This window comes from Oreochromis aureus, linkage group 22 (genome assembly GCF_013358895.1).
Source record: "Oreochromis aureus strain Israel breed Guangdong linkage group 22, ZZ_aureus, whole genome shotgun sequence".
NCBI classification, from domain to species: Eukaryota; Metazoa; Chordata; class Actinopteri; order Cichliformes; family Cichlidae; genus Oreochromis; species Oreochromis aureus.
The window spans coordinates 18528201-18549591 of NC_052962.1; the positions used below are offsets into that span (position 1 = coordinate 18528201).

At 40.5% G+C, this 21391-nt stretch overlaps 2 protein-coding genes across 3 annotated transcripts; both read left to right on the forward strand.

Moving 5' to 3' along the window:
* Window positions 1-3055: 3055 nt before the first annotated feature.
* On the forward strand, window positions 3056-11314 carry LOC116312039. 2 transcript variants are annotated; one of them, XM_031729363.2, is made up of 13 exons: window positions 3056-3400; window positions 5739-5772; window positions 5851-5928; window positions 6018-6160; window positions 6269-6391; window positions 6478-6535; window positions 6657-6818; window positions 6957-7007; window positions 7384-7520; window positions 7636-7752; window positions 7897-7954; window positions 9235-9300; window positions 9378-11314. In XM_031729363.2, exons 2-13 carry the CDS (start codon window positions 5763-5765, stop codon window positions 10526-10528), a joined length of 2154 nt encoding a protein of 717 aa, XP_031585223.1. In that variant the 5' UTR covers window positions 3056-3400; window positions 5739-5762; the 3' UTR covers window positions 10529-11314. The 2 variants fall into 2 exon arrangements, with proteins under 2 accessions (XP_031585223.1, XP_039461586.1); XM_039605652.1 differs by lacking the exon at window positions 3056-3400 and having other exon boundaries at window positions 3848-5772.
* A 1944-nt stretch (window positions 11315-13258) lies between these two features.
* LOC116312041 (regulation of nuclear pre-mRNA domain-containing protein 1A) lies at window positions 13259-21284 on the forward strand. Its single transcript, XM_031729369.2, has 7 exons — window positions 13259-13668; window positions 15635-15764; window positions 16253-16359; window positions 16649-16743; window positions 16955-17081; window positions 18454-18629; window positions 20278-21284. The coding sequence occupies exons 1-7, from the start codon at window positions 13518-13520 to the stop codon at window positions 20374-20376; spliced, it is 885 nt and encodes a 294-aa protein (XP_031585229.1). The 5' UTR covers window positions 13259-13517; the 3' UTR covers window positions 20377-21284.
* Window positions 21285-21391: the final 107 nt, after the last annotated feature.

Below are 21391 nucleotides of genomic sequence, written 5' to 3' on the forward strand. Positions count from 1 at the left end.
TGTACCCACAGACGTTGACATAGATCATGTAAACTGTGTAGGGACTTGTGAAAAGACACCTTTTTTTTTTTTTTTCCCTGGAAAGTGTACAAACGCCAGATATTAAAACTTTATACCTACATGACAGGTTGGAAATGTTAGGGGAACATACACCGTTAAAAAATAAATATATTAAAAAACAAATCAATAGAAGACATTAACTTACCTTTTGGTTTTGATGTTACTTTGAATCCAGCATTCACATGGGTTATGATTTTGGTTCTGTGTAATTTAAATGTTCCCTTAATATTTCTGTTTAATTTTTTAGAGTAGAGAGCGTGTTGGGTTCAAAATATTGGGAAGAAAATACAGGAGGAATGCAAGTAACCACACTGGTCCAAAAGATGAGTTCAAGCGATGATTTTAATGAAAAACGCACGTGTGGGAGACACACCCTGCAGAACATCAAAGGTGGATCTCTCAGACAATGAACAAACCAAAGGTTTTTATAGGGTCGGGTTAATACATCACCCCTTCATGCATTAAGCAGATACAATACTTGCATACGTCAAATCAAAACCACAGACCCCCAGTTAACTTTTTGACCCATTTTAAAAGAACATTAGCTTCTATCTTCCTCCAGGTGCAGTCCCCGCAACCACAGCCCTAACATAGCTGTTAGACATCCTGTACTTTCATCAAACCGTCACATACACCCACAGAAAAACTGCAACCCTAGCAAAACATGTTTAAACTTTCACCTACAAAAATGAACTCACTACTATATCTGTGTACGTGTAGGTGTGTGTATGTCTGTGCATGTGTTACTCTCGCCTTGCACCTTATTTGACCTCTCTGCTTATGCAACCAGCCTGAGGCCATCCTGTGTGTGATGATCTTAACTTATATGTAAAATGTATAAAAATGTATTAAACAAATGTTTCAATCTAATACCACTACTTAGAACTTAATAAGGTATACATAGATAAAAATAATAAAAAGAACAGAATACAAATGTATTGTAAGCGTGTGCAATCCTTCAATAACTCAGGTCATCCTCACAGTAGATTGGCTAACCAAAAGCTTGTAACCCTCAAGAGACGACTTCTTGAGTCACAACTCCTTTAAAGACACAAAAATGCAATATGTGTAAAATAATCATAGGTGCACTTGCAATGACAAATCATCATATAATTATACTGGCACCTGTAAATAAAGTAAATAAAAGTTAACCTGAAATGAATGCAAACTTTAAGGTAATATCAATAAATGCATCAATGCAAATGCTTGTTATGTGATTATGATGCAATAGCAATAACAAAATAATGAAATTGGAAATAGTAAAATGAACTGATAAAAATGGCAGGAAAAATAACACCTCATTTCCTCACAAGCGTCAAAGCACTTTGAGACCATTCTGAAACTGCATTTTCTTTCCGCTACAGTAACACTAAAGCTAACGCTGTAGATGGCGACCCAGAATGTGGAATTAAACTGAAGGTTGAATTTCTTTCTTGTGCATACTTTAAGCAGATGAACAGGACTGTGACAACTGTGCTTAATACATTCAGGTTTATCCACTTGTCCCCCTGTGGTTTTGTTTATATTGAAAATGTGAGTTATTTCTGCGTGGTAGATCCCACAGCGTGGGAAAGAGGGAAGGTCCGCATGTCTGAGGCATATTGGGTTTTTTTTTCTTCAGCTTGTGACTGGCCTCCCCCACATGTGAGGTATTTGTTGGAATTTTCAGGTCAAACAAGGCCAGACCTTGGAGAACTTCACAGTACCTACTTCCTCATAAATCATGCACAGTTATAGCAACTTGGAAAAAAAACCTGCTAAATGTCTGTTATGATATCAAAGCTGATTTTTCCCCTTATGTCTCACTATGCATGATGCTGAGCATTGCATAAATATCAGAGTTTTCAGGGCCACATTTTGAATTCGGTGGAAGGCGGACGGTGCCTGTGCTCCTCTGATGGACGATGCTATGACTCAGGAGTGAGATAGTGGAGTCTTACAGGTCAGAGCGACCCACTGATGATGGTAAACAGATGCCTGGAAAGTGCTGTTTTTTCATAGCTAAACTCCAGCAAGGGACGAGATCAGGATTTTCATTTTACAGAAATTAGGCTGAGTAATTCACTTGCCATAAAAATGAGAGCTAAATTGTATGTGTGTGCTGTTCGGGAAATGAACAGTTTCCCACAGGCAAGATAGGAAATCCAGTTCTTTAGTTATATAGTATCATAGTGCATATAGAGTCATAGTATCTTTATTGTTTACAAGCATGGACAGAAACTTGTACTGTATCCCTTATATCACAAATCAGATGTGGTAGGAATACATTTGTATCACATTTTTTACCATCCCTCAGGCTGTGTCCTTAGACTGGTACCAGCTGGTCTAAACAGCCCCCCTCCTGTTTGCTTCGTCTCCACTAGTGTTTGTGGAAGACACAAGGTCATCCTTCTCATGAGATAACACTAAAGTATGTGCAAGGCTACTTCTGGCTTTGTTTTTAACGATATGTTAGCAGTTTCTCTACATCCTCACAGATGCAGTAACTCTACATATTACACATCACAGTGCATGCTGATTGACTACTAATATTTCAAGTTTCAGGTGGATGAAATAATGGAAAGCATGTAAATAAAACAATAGCCTACTGAAAACGGCGTATTAATGTATGTAGGCTCAAAGGATAAAAACAAGAAAGCTAATATAAGTTACAAATAAAGATTTCTCAAAGACTCATATTGAACAAATTGTACATTAGTCTTCAGTTTGGGATAATGAAATGTTTTATTTCCTCAAGCAGCTTGAAAAATCATCCTTTCACTGCTGTTTCTTTCTGTGTGCTGGGAACAGACAGGACAAACAGGACGTGTCGGACTTGTGATAAAAGATTATGACTGGAAGATGAGTTGAATTCAGTCTGAAGGGGTAAATGCATTACAAACTGCTGATGCACATAGGTGGATCGACAATAATGAAATCAGGAGAGTTGTGGCACACCTGGTCTTCCATAGATCTTGAAGCATAGCTCTTGGCCAGCTCTCTGGAGGCAAGGGTGTTTGAAACAATGCTGTGAAGTCACAAACTTCACGATACCTCAACGAGGAAACAAGCAGGAGAGCCCTAACTTTCTGACATTAACAGCCGGCAGCAGGATCCGCGTGTCTTTCACTTTTTTACCTTTAAAGAATGAACAGATTAGACAAAGCATGGAGGCGAAGCAGGTTAGATGCGATTGCTTGGCGTTAATTATAAAGGTGGGTGTGGCATAGACCACGTTACCACCCAGCCTAATAGCGGACGGAACAATAAATATGTGATGCTACGCTCTCTTACTGCTACCAGCGTCGTTTGAATCCACGGTTAAAGCTCACTGCAGCTGTGAGACCCTCCAGCTCCACAGGTAAGCACCCAACCTACCTGCTTCAGCATACTGCGGTATTAGACACCACGGACAAACTTTGTTATCCAGTAAGTAGCCGCTCCTTGGTTTGTTTAATGTTCCTGCTCACATTGCTCCCAAAGTTAAATTAGTTCATTAGTTAAAACTGAATTTTTTTAGTCAACTCTGAGACAAGTCACAGCAACAAATCCTCTGATATTTTGTTCAATATGTGGACCTTTGTTTTGTGTCCTGTCCAGGACCGCAGGGTGCTGCTTTAACACAGCGGTCCCCAACCTTTTTTGCGCCACGGACCGGTTTATGCCCGACAATATTTTCACGGACCGGCCTTTAAGGTGTCGCGGATAAATACAACAAAATAAAACTAGTACCGGTACCGAAAAAAAGAAGATTTATTCATAACACAGGTGAAAAGACCCAGGAAAACCGAATTAACGATAAAAACGATAACAAAATAACGCTGAAAACCGATAAAAACCCTGAAAACCATACATTTCACACCTGAGCCTCAACTCTCGCGGCCCAGTACCAAACGACTCATGGACCGGTACCGGTCCGAGGCCCGGGGGTTGCTTTAACAGACTGACATGCAGCGCCACCTAATGATGACAGTGTAATTGCAGCTGGATTTTTCCCCAGCTTTCTTTCAGCTTTATTTCAAGGAGTTTTACAAAACTTCTGAATTCTGAAACTAATATATTTCTACAAATAAGGATTGTTTTTAATACTTGGATGAAAATCTTGTGTTTGATGTTTTTAACCCATGGGCATCATCAGGTGCTGTGTTCAGTTTCTTGAGATGTTCTGCTTGGTCTTTACTGCAGCCACCTCCAGTTACTGGTTGAGATCAGTTGACTTGTGTGGAGTTATGTTATAGTGTGATTGTATTAGCTTGCTGCATTAAATAGATTAATAATATTATCTAGCTACATTGTAGTATGAGCGTATTATCTTAGGGTCAGGCCTTTGTGCACAGACAGCCTTCTGTGTGTAGCTGTAGGAGGAAAATGGTCAGAGAGAGAGAACCGCATTTACAGGAAATGGTGCAGAAAAAGCAGCACTACCGGCTGTCTAACACATCTGGATAAGTATAGATAAAGATAAGTATAGAGTGGAAAGCAGAACTAGGTAGCGACGCTTAATGTGCCTAAAGAGTTCATTTAAAAGCCACCTGCATAGATATAAAATGAGGGCATGTGCAGGGAAACAGAAGTTGGGGAGGATAACCATGCAAGGAGGTGTTTTTAGTGAAACTTCGCATGAATAATGGGGCAACAACACAGAGTACTAAGCATACAGGAAAAGCAGGTGTGAAAGAAGAAATCTGGTAAGAAATACTATATAAGTAACAGACTGAGGGAGCACCCCTTGGATCTGCAGGAGGCTTCGCGCTGTGCACATCTCCCATGTACATGGTGAATAAAGGTTGGATTGAAGCGTTCTGTCTCAAGTTGTGTCTTTTACCAGGTCAGAATCCAAGAATCGGGGAGGGACAGTCGGTCTGACACTTGCCTTGTTCCCTTCTTCTTTTGAAAACCTCTCGGAGGATCTCAGAGCAGCCCTTCTGCCCTCGGTCTCAGACCACTTCGAAGAACTAGCTTCCCCTGCAGCCTTTTATTTCTGTGACACATAGGTTACACAAACACCCATTGTTTGTGTTTGGGGGTGCATTTGTGTGATCTCCTGCTCACCAAAAGGGTCATAAAGGCAGGAAGTTTACTAAACAAGAAAACAGAACCTTCACCTAGGATGTGCCTATAATAAAACACTACAGCCTCCCCCACCATTCAACAGACTGGGGAGGGAGGGAGAAACAAAGGAATGTCTTTGATGAACTAAGACTTACAAATTTAAGTACAATAATGGCAACATTTAACAATTTGACTCCAACACTTTCATGCTCTAATTTCAGTTGTGAAGAAAATATAGGTATATAACATTGGCAAATCATTGCATTTTTATTTATATTTTACTAATAAAAAAAACTTGTTATGCTTAAGAACTTGTGTGTATGTACAGCATGCAGAGTTTTTTGAATTGGGTTTATAATTTGTTCCCGTTCCCTTAGTTGAATCTATAAAAATGCCAACGATGACGCACCTCGATTGGCAAAAATAGTATTTTTGTACCAACAAGGAGATTCCCAAAGATTGATTAGCCAACACACACACACACACACACACACACACACACACACACACACACACACACACACAGAGAGAGAGTGTGGGGATCCCCCTCCCTACCAGGAGACATCTCCCGTGTCTCCACCATAACTCTGCATGAGGTGGACAAACCAGCATTGCCTTGAAACTTAAACTCCATCTTGGGTTTTCAGGTGGTGTTTTTCTACAGTTGCAGCATGCAGGAAGGTAAGTCATGTCTTCTACTAACTGTATGTAAACCTGCTGCATTTGCCCATTCTTTTTCTGTAATTCCTCCATTTGTAGGTGTTTTAAGAAGAAGCCAGCTGCTGGATTCTCTGAAGGCGTACCTGAGCAACAAGGGGAGGCTACAACCCATAATAGGTGTGCTGCAGCAAATCCCACTTTTAGTGTGTAAACGGTTCTTTATTCAATGTGTGTTGAAGTAATATGTGTTTTTAATGTGCACTTAGGCTTGGGCTGCATTACAGAATGTGTGAAGGCTGGTGCATGGAGCACAGAAGCGCTGTACGTCTGTGGGGCGTGCATGTGTTGCCTCAGTAAGGCTGACATGCGTAACCACATACTGGGAAGTCTCCACAGATTCAACTACATTGTAAGTAGTACTGGAGAAGGATTGGTGACAGCAGATCATGTGCTGCGTTGGATTTTACTAACAGATTATGTTTTGTTTGTTTGTTGTTGTTGTTTTGTTTTTTAACAGAAAACCTGGCACCCTCAGTTGGTATCTAAATGGCAGGACAGCTCCGACCTGTCCAAGCTGGCGTGGCCGCTGATGGAGATGGCCAAGAAGCTTGAGGAAAAAGAGGGACCGGGAGACATCCAGGTCTGTTGCTTTTATTGTGTATGCTTTGTAGTCATAAACTGCAAATTATTGTGGATGCTCATATATTTTTGCACCTTCATACGAAGTTGTTAGAGGTTGAAGATGGTGTATACCGGAGGATGGAAACATCCAGTGAAAATGACGGTCAGTGAATGTTTGACTGTTCTTTCCCCATCTCATTATTTTTATGTTTTTGGCCATTTTTCTGCATGCACGTGATTATTTTTGCCTTCATAAGTATCTTTTTATCTCTCTGATACTGCAGCAGTAACTCTCATAGGTTCCTTAAGAGATGCACAGGGTGAAACTGAGAGTTATCCAGAGACTATAGCTTTGCATTATCCCACCGAATCCCAGAGGACTGTAGTGTTTGCACAGAACCAGCCCACATGGTCCAAGAAATCCTTCAAGGCTGACACAAACTCAGGCAAGATCTCAGCGCACACTAACAAGCAAGCACCGCAGCTGATACATGCAAACTTTGATCCTTCTGTTAAGTCAGAGGTCTACTTAGTCAACCCGTTCACACCCCAGTTGGATTCTCCCGAACCCTTTGTGTTTTCAGAGCACATCAGCAGCTTTCCTGATGACTACACAGGAACCAAGACTCTCATCGGTGAGTACACACAAAGAATGGCATCAACAGAGTTAAAAAACAAAAAATAAGTGAATAATTGAAGTTGCACAGTTGTGGCGGACTGCAAACTCGTTCATGTGCCTCTCCAGTAAAGTTTCTCGTCTCACAGTCCAACTCCAGTCTCGAACCGCAGCTGGTGATCATAGTCCTTGTTCTGCTTTGAAACAAACATGAACTGTCTTTTTCCCATGAAATGGAAATGTTCTTTATTTTTTGTGTATGGATTACACAAGCTACTGAGTGTACTCCCGTCTCCAGCTACTCATCCATCTTCTAAAACGTGCCAGAAAAGAGATTTATTTTCTAAAATGTCTAACTGTTGATTTAAAAAGCTGCTTCTTCATGTTTTCAACAGGTCTCGACTGTGTGGCCGAGTATAGAAGTGAAGATGGCTGCTCATACTGTTTCTTATGCCACTGCTGCCGCATCAAATCCAACAAGAAGGACATCACTGAACACCTGACCAGCCCCTCACATCTCATCAACTACCTGGTCTGTTTGTTCTGGATCAGTTATCAGAATGGACTATAGCAAACGTTCTTTAGTATTATGCATGCAAAAAGCGAGGTAAGTATAGATTAAAGTTAGTGAATATACATTTTTATAGATGGAAACTCATCCTGAGGAGGTGGAGGAGGTGATTGCGGAGCTTAAAGACAAACCTCACCTTCTTCATTCTCTGGCAAAGAAAGTGGAGCGAGAAACGGGCCGAGGAGAGTTGAAGGTATCCTTTTTTTCTTTGCAGCACAGAATTTCCTGCTGGGATTGTGCCGCATGTGACGTGTTTCTCAGTGTCTTTTCCCCCAAACAGTCTTGGTTTCACCTGTACTTGTCTGTCCTGTAGTTTATAAACCTCTCATGTTCTCAGGTAGTACATGTTCCAGAAAACCTTTGTGTGCTACTCACTGGCAAAAGTTACCACTGGTGTAAGTATAGGTTATTTTTCTTTTGCTTGGCCATAAACCATTCACTTCATTTTCTGCATCTCTGCTCTTGTATGTATAACATTTACCTGTCTCCTTTTTTTTTTGATAGCAGGTCTGTGATAAATCAAATCACTGCAAAAAACAGGCTTTTTTTCTGACGTGTCATTATTGAAACATTCAGTTAAAAAGGCAGGACAAAATAGAAATGCCATAGAGTTGTTCTACAGGCACAGACACAGGTGCCCATTCAGTGATTTGTTGTGGTCAGAAATCTTTTAAGGAAAAAAAAAAAAAAAAAAAAGGAGTTTACATCCACTCATCCTGGGCATGAATATCATGGCAATTCTGGGCTTTTAATGATTTCTTTGAGCTGTTCTTTTTCCAGGGTGGAATGATGGAGTGATTGATTCTTTGAGTTCATTTAAATCGGTTTGTTTCCTGGCACAGACTTTTAAGTGTAGTCCACAAATTTTCAAATTGGTTGAGGTCGGGACTTCGGGAAGGCCATTCCAGCAGCTTAATACTAGCCTGCTTTATCCATCCCCAAAACCAATTTTTATTTAATTTTTGAACCATTATATTATTGGCACATCTAACTGTGTTCAATTTGAACCGTCTAGCTGTTAATTTGAGGTGAAGTTGAAATATTTGCTACCACCACAATACTTGAAAGTTGGTGCCGTGCTCTCAGGTTCGAAAACCTCAACTTTATAGCTGCAAACGGCTCAATCTTTCTGACCATAAAACTTTATGGTTTTATGTTCAGCTTGAAGGTGTCAATTTTTGGAGCACAGGCTTCTTTCTTGCAGTATAAATCTGTGGACCGTGACTCTGGTATTCCTGGGTCATTCCTGAACATCCCAACCAATTTAAAAATGTTAAAAGACGTCGTGGAACCTTTAACGCCACTTAATTAAAAAATTAAGCGAGTGTATGTATATTTATACAACTGTATACTTATGTGTACAGTTATGCTATAACTGGATTTTTACAGAGAAGTGTAACTTTTATGCCTTCTGAATTTTGCCTGAATCACATTTTGTCAGTGTATCTTTGGCACTCACCATACACGGTCAAATTTCTCACTTTAGCTGGAGTGTGTCCTTTGTTCAGTGCCGTTTCCCACTTGTCAGGGATGTCAGCTATGCACAGTTTTGTGCAGCGTCTCTCTAGATTTGCTTGTATTCATTAATGCCCACTTGAATACATTTCTTTCCACCCAGTGTTCCTTGCATTTTCTTTTTTTTGTATGCCACTGTATTGTTTTGGATATTTTCCAGGCATAAAGATGCTGCAATGTGGATGGAAAGGTGCTGACATTAAAAAAAAGGGAATAGCTGCCAAAGGTGTGTATCTTTGCAAGCTAGAGTTCACACTTTCTTAGCAGACTGCTTTTAACTTATTCCTTTTCTTTATTTTTAAGGGCTGAGCATGAACCAGACATCCGCTGAAGGCATGCCAGAGAAATGCACTTTAATGAAGTCAAAGAGGAAGAAAAGAGTAAAAGCAAAGAGGAGGACTGGTTTTAATGTCAGCCTGCCTATTGCCGAAGGTTTATTACTGCTGAAGAGGACGTCTTTCAGCAGGGACGGCCTCCCTCCGTCAGCTACATCACCTCCCTTTAATTTAGATCTCACATCCTCCCCAGGGTCAGAGATTGTGGAGTTAGACTGTGATGGTATATCATCTGAATTTAACCATGCAGAAACCTCACCACTACAGCACAACCCCTGTGATGGAGGTGCAGAGACTGGTGGGTACACGCCAGAAGGAAACTTTACAATCCCCCATTTTCAAAACAGAGATGGTTGTGTCCGTGACGGTGTGCACTTCAGTCAGTCTGAAGACATAACAGGGAGAAACGACTATATTTACTGGAAAATAAGGGAGAACGGGCATCATGTCGGCCAAGAAAAGTCAGCCGAGATATCTTATAAAAAGTGGGAAAATGAAGAGATGCATAATGAAGCAGTGTTTCCTGCTGTGCCATCTTCCTCTAACTCTTCCTACGGACATGGGGAGTGTTGGACTGAGCAGGGGTATAAGCCAGCTGCAGAGGATAATGGAACAAGAGAGCAGGGTTTGAGAGAAGAGGCACACAAAGACCTCGGCATAGACGCTGGTCCACATTATTACCAACAACACTTTCAGAATCCGCACATGCCGTGCGTTAATGCAAGTCTTCAGACAGGCAGTGTAAGTGGGTATCATGATGTGTGTGGTCATCTGGGTCCTTATATAAATAGTGCTGGTGTGAACATGCTAACTCAACCAGTAGATCCCTGTGTGTACAGCAGCAGCATTGCACAGTACACAGCGCTCACCAATGACTGTACACAGGCAGCTTCACACAATTATGGGATACCGACTACAGCTTATGAAGCCAGCCAAGGACAGCGTGGGTGGATATATTACCCCAGCTACAACACTGGCCCTCTGGCAAACCCTGGCCAGCACTTTCTCCCTCCGGTCTGCAGCAGTGGTACGGCCTGGAGTCTAACACACTCTTATGCCTTCAGCCAACCTTATAAACCTCAGTGTGCTGCATCCCACACTGATCTGTATTTCAGCTGAATCAAATCACATTTGGATGGTCCAGTGGGGGATTTACTTGCAATGTGACATTTTTTTATTATAATTCTGCTGATTTCTGTAATGAATGGGAGCCTGCTGATGGAGGTGCAGTTATATAAGCAGTGTCAGTAATTTTTTTTTTTTTTTTTTTTGTCTGCTGGGACTTTTTGGTTTAAACTTTGTGGAGACTGAAAGTCAAAGAGCACCAATGAGGTGAAACAGCACTCCTTATCCACTATTCTTTTATTGTGTTTCGTTATGTTTTGTTATGAAGTTGTTCAGACTGGCTATTTGTTTTCTGTTTTTGACCGTTACAGCAGTGTTTTTTTTTTTTTTTTTTAAATCTACATTTATGCCTTTTTAACTCCAGAAAACAAGAGAAATGTGTGAAACATCACATTAGGTTTAAGTGGATTTACTGTATTTTTTTTAGGAGAAATATTGAGATATGTTTGTGCTTTTTAATTTTATAAAACCAGTCAGTTTTTAAAACGGTTCTGACCCGTGCGGCTGATTTTTTTTTTTTTTTTTTTTTTTGCACCAGTAGAGTTTGAACTTTAACCAAATATGTGACCAAATATTGTTTTCCTTGCAGGTTCAAACAAAAGAGTTTATTGTTATTTTTCCTTTCAAGCAGTCACTGTAAGTTATGTAATGTCCTGTGGTGTAATACTCACAAGCTCGCTCAAATTCAGCGAGGAAACACAAACTTTTTCCACTTAACGATTAATCCAGATCACTGTAAAGAGCCAGTCTTACTGTAAATATTAAAAACATGTTAATGGTTCTGTGTTTGCTTTGGAGTAAATTTGACTCTGTAGTGCTGTGAAAAACGAAGTATGCCCATTATTCAATACCTTGCAGAACCACGTTTACCAGCAATAATGTAGTGGCTTTCTGTGCAAGCTCATCGTTTCAGTTGATTGTGGCATTCTGTTAACACAGATCAGTTGCCTACCAGTAAATTGCCAAAACTTCTGCTTATATAGAGGTGCTCACACTTGCTAAAGATCAGTTAATCGAGTGCATTTGGTTAGCAGCACCTGGCTCCTATGGAAACAGCATGTACTGAATTTGTCTTACAGTCCTGTGAAAAAAAGTTTTCACAGGACTGTAAGTGTGAGCTATCTGTGAATGTGAATCACAATTCCAGTAAATCCAGGTAATGCTAGATAGTAACTAATTTCTATATGCACAGAATATTTATTATGAACAATGAATTCTTAAAAAAATACATTATGTTAATGTTTATCCAGATGCATGCAAACTCTGGGCAATAGATTGGAACAGGAACAACACATATCATGTACTTCCCAGTATTGAACTAACAACTTTAAATTATGTGCATATGACTGACAGCACAAAATTCATAAATGCGAGGGCAGGAATAGAAGTCAAACTGTGAGACTGCAAGAATGATTGTACAACAGAGGTGGTCACAAAGAAAATAAACACAGGTTGATATTACTGCAGTGGCCTCCTAAGATATGTAGGAGGAATGAGAGGCAGAAGTAAAAGTTGAGAGGAGGTGGACATCATGAATCTTAGACTGTATAAATATATGCAAGACTCATCAGTCTGGATAGTAAAGAAATTTGTGGAATGACATGTTTCTGATGCCCAATATATTAACAATAGAGATTGATATTTAAATTAGAATAGAATAGAATAGAATGCCTTTATTGTCATTATACAGCTGTACAATGAGATACAGAGCATCTCCTACTCAGTGTAAACATGTTGGGGGGGGGTACAGTTCTGCAGCACTATATACATATGGACAGTATTAACATAGGGAAGAAGATGTATATATATATAAAATGTACAATTTACAAACCGTAAACAATATGTAATAAATAGTGTTATGTATGTACAGTTGAGTTATTGCACATGGAATTGGTATAAATAGTGTTTATGTATATACAGTTATTGCACATAGAATTGGTATAAATAGTGGTGGTCCATAGAGGAAGTGGGAAGTGGGGGGCTGTGTTATCGGTGCATGTGTGAGTTCAGGGTGGTTATCACTTTGGGGAAGAAACTGTTTTTGAGTCTGTGGGTTTTAGTGTTGATGCACCTGTAGCGCTTCCCTGAGGGAAGCAGGCTGAATATGTTGAAGCCAGGGTGGGAGCTGTCCATGATGATGTTTGCTGCTCTGCTGAGGCAGCGGGAGGAATAAATGTCCATCAGGGAGGGGAGAGGGCAGCCGATGATCTTTTGTGCTGTCTTGACCACACTCTGAAGCCTCACTCTATCTGCCTTGGTGCAGCTGCCGTACCATACCGTGATGCAGTAGGTTAGCAGGCTCTCAATGGACGAGCGGTAGAAGGTCAGCAGCAGGTTGGAGTTCAGCTTGTACTTCCTGAGGACTCTCAGGAAGTGCAGCCGCTGTTGGGCCTTCTTGATGACCGCTGAGATGTTTTCCGTCCAGGAGATGTCAGCAGAGATGAGGACACCAAGGAACCGGAAGGTGTGGACCCTCTCCACACACTCCCCGTTGATGTAGAGGGGGGCCAAGTCAGTGCTGTGTCTCCTGAAGTCAACAATGAGCTGAATGAAATTAGCATTTCAGAAAAATGAATTACCATTTGATGGTAGATGAACGTTGTAGATATTTTGTATTTAACTTCAGATTTTAAGCATATTAACATTGGTTAGCATAATAATCAATGCGAGCCGCACTCCAGTCCGGAAGGTGGCGCTAAGGTAACCAAAAGTTTTATCCCCAGCTGCCATTAAGATAAAGAGGAAGAAGCAGTCCCAAGCACAGGCAACCCAGCAGTCACAGAGAGGACGGAGATAGCTAGTCAGTATTACCAGCCATCCTTTTGTGTAGCAGAGTCAGGTTGCGACATTTAGTTTGGATGGCTGAAACTCCTGCAAAGACCCTGTGACCGGCTAGCGTGCTGTAGTCCACACATTTGGGGGAAACCTTACAGCAGCCTCTCCCAGCGTCTAGCCTCGCACTCCCTCCCCTAATCTCGCCGAGATGTCAGCTTTCTCCGAGGCGGCTTTAGAGAAGAAACTGTCCGAGCTTAGCAACTCTCAGCAAAGTGTACAGACACTGTCGCTGTGGCTCATCCACCACAGAAAGCACTCGAAGACCATTGTCAACGTTTGGTTCAACGAACTGAAAAAAGGTAAGGCTAGTGTGAGCCGCCGGAGTTCCTCCAAACAAACACAGCGAGCATGCTTCAGAGAGTGAGTAACATGTAGCTGCAGGCTAGCTCTGGCTAAAGCTGCCAGACCAAACTGCTGTTAAAGTTAAAACACAGAGTCGCTGTTAGCACCGTGGCCGCTAACGGCCGGCAACTTTCGATCACTAGCCAAGAGTTTGCACTGCTTTGTCTAACTAGCAATGTCGAAAAGTGACGACAAGTTAGCAGTTTGTTCCCTTAACTGCTAACTCCTCCATAAAGGCTTAAGAAGTCGATCCCTCTTTGCTTATAGTAAGTCTCGATCAGTTAAATTAAACTTTATAACACCTGAGTGGATAGCTTTAAATTACCCTCCATCAACAGTTACAATGAGCTTTACTATAAAACATAAAGGAACCCACTTATGCTCATTTCTTTGCTCTGCTACAGTAGCTTTGCATGATTAACGAATCAAAAATAATCATATAGTAGCCCTTGGTGAAGCACCGCAATTCATACACAGTCCAACTTTGTTTTAAGCCAGCTTTCTTCTGATAGGCTACTCCGCACAAACGGAAGGTTTGACTAGCACGTGGGTGGAGATAGTGCTCACAGCCAGAGCCGTTTGCTTGAGATGACCACCTACAAGACGCACTCACTCTCCCCACTTTCCTCTCTAATCATCACTGCACTACCTAATAAAAGTGAAAAGCCCTAAATAATAATACATAATTGCAACGGTGCATATATTATATAAGGAGAAGCATAATAAGTAAATGTTAAACAATCACATGACATTGTTTTAATTAAAAACATGTAACAGTTTTAAGAGTAAGCGCATATTTATTCTTTAATTGCATTGCTTTTTTGGCTCATTTAGCTGTGTCAATCATTTCACTGGAGAAAGACTTTATTTAACATTGTTGTGTGATAAAATATAAGCAATGACTTTTGTATCTAGCTTTTTTCTGATTTTCATAGTATCTGATCACTGTCAATGATTTTTTTTGAAGTTTATTAAGTAGACGGTACATAATGGAGTTGTTGAATTTATTCAGTGAGTTTGGTTGTAGGGACGTCAGTCATTGCTTTAATTGTAGCTAATAATGGTGCTGTTTTCCTCGGGGTGCTAGTCAACAACCTAATGATACCTCTTGTGGGTGAGGTATTTTGGGTGGTGACTGAGACCAGTGTTAATGGCAAGTGGGGATAGACATGGCTCTCCACGGAGCTTTACACTCACCTCAGTGTCGACTGTGCCTCGTCCAACAACAACAAAGGCTTATGCACCAGTTGGATTATAATAAAAACAACAAACAGAGAGGGGGGGGGGTGCACGTATCCTTCACTGGAACTCAATCGGGTACTCAGCTTCTCCAGAACAAAGTCAGGCAAGAGCCAGTGCTCTATTGTTAAAAATAGTAAGAATTAGCTTTTGTTTTTGATCTTTTTGATGCCTTCAAAATCCCGAGGCATACAAATCTGAACATGCATTTTTGTCAGATTGCTTCCTTATATCGTGGACTAAATTTGTGAAATAATATCCACAGAGTAATTAATTTTTTAAAATGTTTTTTTTTCATTATTATTATTCTTTCTGGAGGGCCACCTTGTTCTGCATCATGCAGCTGATGTGACTGCACAGTTTGCCTGTGCATCTGGTGCACTGCTCATATTAAGTTAGTAAAGGTCATAACCCTGCTTATAGTGAAGCATAACGAGTAACTTGAGTGCTTTAAACGTGGCTTTGCGTATTAAAATTCAGTATCTGTTACTTTTAAACGTTTCTGTTGAAGATTTAAATCAGCTCTATTTCATTTTTTGTATCTCATGATTTTTATGGACTCATTTTTAGTTCTTCAGTGGTTAAAATGCACTTGCCAATTAATAGGCATTGTTGTGTTGTACCTTTTTTGTAAATCATAATTGGATATTATGTGTGTTTCTTTGTTTATTCAAACATGTGCAGCTCAGGTATCGCGCAAGCTGACCTTCCTGTATTTGGCCAATGACGTCATCCAAAACAGCAAGAGGAAAGGACCAGAGTTCACCCAGGACTTTGCTCCAGTCATCGTTGATGCATTCAAACATGTGTACAGGTCAGTTTTTATTGGACAACAGCATGGATAGTTGTCCTGATTTCAGCTTTCTGATTTTGTCATCAATTTTTTTTTTAAGGTAATGTAAGAAATTTCAGTAAAATTTTAGAACTGGTTAAGGGTGGCACTCATAAGTGGGTTTGATGAGAAGACTTGTATAAACACACACATACTGTATGTTCTAGGGATGCACACATTGATATATTATGAGCTGATTGCAATGTTTAAAATGACAAATTGGCCATCAGCTCTCTATCTTTGAAATTATTTCCATTAAAAAAAAGAATGTGACAGAAGTGGCCAGTTGACCCGTGGAAGTAAATGAGGTGCATCCCTGATATTTTCCCATTTAAAGAATTTCTATCAAAGAACTGATTTTTTTTTTTTTTTTTTTTTGTTCCAAATTTTGCCCAGTCCTGACTTCAGGTTTGCAAAGCTGTTTAAAGTGTGTGTGCTTTTTTTTTTTTTTCCTGTGTGTTCCCGTGCAGAGATGGTGAGGAGGGCTGTAAGAAACAGCTGGGTCGGGTTTTATCCATCTGGCAGGAGAGAGCCGTGTATGAGAATAACCTGCTCGATCAGCTTTCGCAAGTCCTGTGTAAGTTCAACGAGCCAAAACCTGTACCGGCTCGTCAGTTGCGCTTACCATTCAATTATACCAAGTGTACTGTGTGCCTGCAGGTTTAAACTTGATAAGCGTAGTTATATTAATTACTTGCATTGTTTTGCAAATGTTTGCTTCATTTCTAAACATGCAGTTAATCAGGCTTGTGGCAGGAGGAGTGAGTTTGCTTTAAAGTGGTTAAAGATGTAGTTTAATACATAAAACGCACACCTTCAAAACTGGACTTTGACATTTTTTTTTTCTTGGTTTGTATAAATCTCAGATGGAGAAAAGAAGACAAAGAAGAGGTCATATGAGGAGATCCAGCCAGATGATGAAGGCTTTGCCTCCCAGAGCTCTCCGACCGAGCCCCCACAGGTGCTGTCCTTGTTATACAGAGCAGTTATAAATACAGAGTGCTAATCATATAACACTTTGATCCACACAGATGCTAGTTAATAATGATTTACAGCTGTCTGTATTTTCATGTTTGTCTTTGTGTCTCTCCTCCTGAGTGTTCTTTATGACTTAAGTACCTTCTTCTGCTCCCCCCTCACCTCTTGCCTTTATCATGCTCTCTATACCTCAGACGGCAGAGTTAATCCGAGCTCTGCAGGAGCTGGAGAACGCTGCTTCTGGCGACTCAGTGCTACGTCAGCGCATCTCCTCTCTTCCTGCTGAGGTGCAGGACACGTCACTGCTTCACAGGATCACAGGTAAGGAAGCTCTGCGCACTTTATACCAAACTTTAAACAGAACCCGTGTTGTCTTAAGACTGAGAAAATGTTGTTGAACCACTCTGATATACTGCACATTACAGTAAAACACTTAACATCTAGATTCCTGTGAAAAATGAAGTATACTCTTAGTGTTCCACAGGAATTAACTGATCATTAGCAAGCGTGAGGACCTCTATAAAAGCAGAAGGAAAGGAGGAAAAACATCAACAATGATCTTAGAGCAGTTGTTCTAAGCAAATGTTCCTGGCCAACAATCTGGGAATTGTTATAAGAATGTTTCCTGTTTGAAGTTGTCGTGTTCTTTTTCTGCTGAGAGAAGTTCAGGAGACACCAGCTAAAGCCTGCCTAAAATCGGATCATGCAAGAGGATGATGATTTCAAACACTGCAGCAAATTTTAAAACCGAGAGGCTGAATAAGATTCAAGGTGTTGCAGTCCAAAGTCCAGACATGAACCTGACTGAACTGCTGCGCTGGGACGTTCAGAGAGCTGTGTATAAACAATTGCCTCAAAGTCTTAATGAACTAAAACAACAATGTAAAGACGATTGGGCCAATATACGTCCAGACAAAGCAAGAGACTGATAAAGTCTTAAAAGAAATGATTACTTTACTCTTTACCCATTGAAAGCCTCTCAGGAGTAAGCTTTGAGGCTCTTTTCTGAGCTGAGTGGTTTCTGTCATACTTCAGACCCACTTACACAACAAAATGACCGGGTGTGCATCAGAAGTTAGTGAGGGTGGACTCTGTCTCTGCAGCTACCCTTGGAATAACCTGAAAAATGTTCTAATGCTCATCAAAACCACATCTTTGTTGATATAAACTGTTGAATCACGAGGTGTATTTAGTTTTGTCATGACTGTATTTCAGAGGAAATAAGGTGTGTACAAACAAGGGAGAGCCGAGACCAAAACATCGGATATGCAGTCGCCTGGACACCCTTGCTGGGGGAAACAAACACACTCACTTCTGCAACTGACGTTCTTTCGCTCTGAAGGACACCTGCAGGCTTATAATGCTCTTTATGGGAGAGATGGGATGGCTCTGAAAGATATTGACCTTATGACAAAGAGAGACCATTTACATGAATGTGTAGCACACAGTACTCAGTATTCGTCTACAGATTTGATTACATGATACATGATTGTTTGTGCGCTGAGTCTCCCTCGTATCTGTCCGACAATGCCCTTGCCTTTACCTCAGCAGAAAGAGACGCAGAAACAAATTGAAGGTTTGATTTGGCACTGATTGCACAGATGCTGTTTACATTGTTCCAGGATTGATGCATAACTGAGTGAGGCGTATTTAGGCTTTGTTCTCTGCTCTCTCTGTGCTTTCTGTGCTTTAGATAAAGAATCAGGAGAGCGACTTTCCCGGCTGGTGGAGGAGGCCTGCATGCTGCTAGCAGACTACAGCGGCCGCTTGGCGGCAGAGATTGACGACAGGAGGCAGCTCACACGCACACTAACGGTCTTCCTGCAGAGCCAGAAGGACGGCCTGGCCCAGAATGAGCAGAAACTTGAAGTGCGTGAATAAGTTTTTCTCTGTTACACGTCTGTGTGCGCCCTGTCTGCCTCACCTCTCCTTGGTGTTCATCTTTTTGTGCTGTGTGGACAAATTACGTTTGAGCACAAATTTCCAGAAGTATATTTAGAGGTTTCTCAGCACGCTGCACGCTTTCTGTCATGCTTTTTTTTTTAAAAAACCCCAAAAAACTAGCCTGCATGTTTTCAGTGTTAGCCCTGCTGATGTGCAAACTGAGGGAAGCCTCTCGATTAGATACAGACTTAACATCTAAGTGAGCTTTTCCCTCATCACTGGCTTTCTCTTTGAGCCTTTTTCTTTCTACTCACTTCACTCAGTGTGTCCTGCCCATGAGGTAAGTACTAATCAAAATGAACCTGCTAGAGTTAAAAATGTAACCACTGAGTTTTCTTGTTTGCTCATAGCTGTGCTTTTCACGTTGACTGTAATTGTTCAGATCTTATCCACAGGGCACCACAAGGATCCCACGTCTCATCTTTGTATCTTCACTCAGTCGATACCTTTGTGTTTTAAAAAAAGAAAAGAAAAAAGTCTGAAAATAAAAAGTGAAAATGATTTTGTGAGTCCTTTTTTTTGCTCTAACACCTACAGTTTACCCTCTTATGAATATTCAGATTTAAAGGTGGTTTATGAAACTTACTTTTGGTTGTGGAGTTGACAGTAAATGGTAGTTATACACTTTAAGATTTTCTGATTAGTGGGAGATGTAGATCAGATATTAATCATAATCATTGTTATGATTAATAAACATAAATTAATGAGATTCAAATTTGATTAAAATCTTGTTCATTTATCTTTCTTGGTACTTTTGGTTAATGCTTGCTGAAGAGATTTGTCATTTTGTAACATGATGAGACACCAAGAGAACAAAAGCTTTTTTTTTTTCCCCTTTCCCCTCCCCTCCCCTCATTTGGACATTTCTGTTATCTATGCTGAAAAAGTACTGATGACCTACACACACTGCATGCATTGGCTGGCAGATATATTCACGGAACACATTTGAGAAACATGGCACAGAAACTGTGACAAGATTAAGGGGGAAAAAAACCATTGAATACATGGATCAGGTGAAATCATTTTGTCCACATGCAGTCCTCTGTTGCAGACTTGTTTTCAGTCCCTTACACTGTACTTTGCATGCAGTTTGTGTGGTCAGTCTTTTATTAGTTAAAAAAAAAAAAAAAGCTGTTGCAAAGGTAAATGCTTTTTGGTGCCCTTTAGTGTGGCACCAAAAATGTGGTCATTCATAAACATGAAGTGAAAGAGAGTGGCGTTTTTGCTGAATGATTTGGGTGTTTGGATAAAACGAAAACACCCTGACACACTGTTTAGTTGTGGCCACTAATGAAAATAGATAAAACACGTTTATTGGAAATCCTTGAATGTAAATCTAAACTTTAACTGGAACTTTAAGCTGCTGTTGGTCTGTAATATATGACGCGCACATTCAACACTTCAGCTTGTCTTATATTAAATTATAATTTAAAATTACAATATGTGTGTATTTATCTCATGTAATATTGCTACTGAGACTAGGACAAAAAAACCCCAACACTATAAATCAGTGTGATTCAGACTGCAGGATCTTTGGCGTCTGATGGCTGTCTGTCATTGTGGATTTTTTCAGGAATACAAACGCAAACTGGCGAGGGTCACCCAGGTTCGAAAGGAGCTGCGATCACGTCTGAACAATCTCCCGGAAGGACTCTACAACTCTTCGAACTGACTTCACCTCCCGTGCTACTGACGCGTCTGATCAGTCGCCTGTTTAATATTTGATCTGTGACCTTGCCATAGTCCTCTGTTCCTGACTTTGGGGTGTATCTTTGTGTCTCTGTGCGGTAATCTGTGGTTCTCATTCTGTCTACAGCCAATTATTTATCCACGTGGGTTATTTGAACATAAACATCTTATTATCATTTAGAAGATCTAAAATCATCCCAATGCAGGCCTGTTGTGCTTTGGCTCTAGCTCCCTAACTTTCTGGCTTTACAGTTGTATGGATGAATCTGGTGTGATATTTTTGTATTTATACTGATTAACATAATGCATCAGAGTACATCCCTCTAGTGTGGTCATTCATAATAATTTGCAGTATTCTGCTGGCATTGCGTTCCCTTTAACTGTCTTAAGTTATGGGTTATAGATCCTTGTTTGTTTGTAATAATAGCCTCAAATGTCTGAAACTGAGTAGGAAGCCATGTTCCTTAAAGCAAGCCCAAGTGTGTATTTATGATTTACTGTTTGTGAAAGGGGAATGTAAATCATTGGTCAGTGTACATATTGTAGTTTGCATGTAAATATGGAGTTGTACCTGCTCCTTGTCATAAGTGCTTTTGGTTTGTAATTGTGTCAACATGGTGAAGAAAATGTTGCTCATTCAAATTAATGAGCTATGTCAGATATCCGCAGTACTGAAAGGGTGAGATAATGGGTTTTGTTATCTTGTTTACTGTATCGCTCCATAGTTTTATCTTGGAAGTCTCCTGAATGCTGTGCAGATGCCTCACACAGCTTGAGAAGTGCCCCGGTTTCCAAAGCCAGACTTAAAAAGGAAAAGGAAAAAACAAGCTGTTTTTGTAAATATGAAGCAAATGCTTCTTAGAACCAAATAAACAAAGTGCACAAATGTTTTATAGTCTTGTCTGCAGCATGTGCTATTCAATGCAATTAAACATGTGAACACCAGGGGGAGTCCCTTTTTACGTCGGTGTGTCACCGCGGCTGTGGTGACAGCTCCG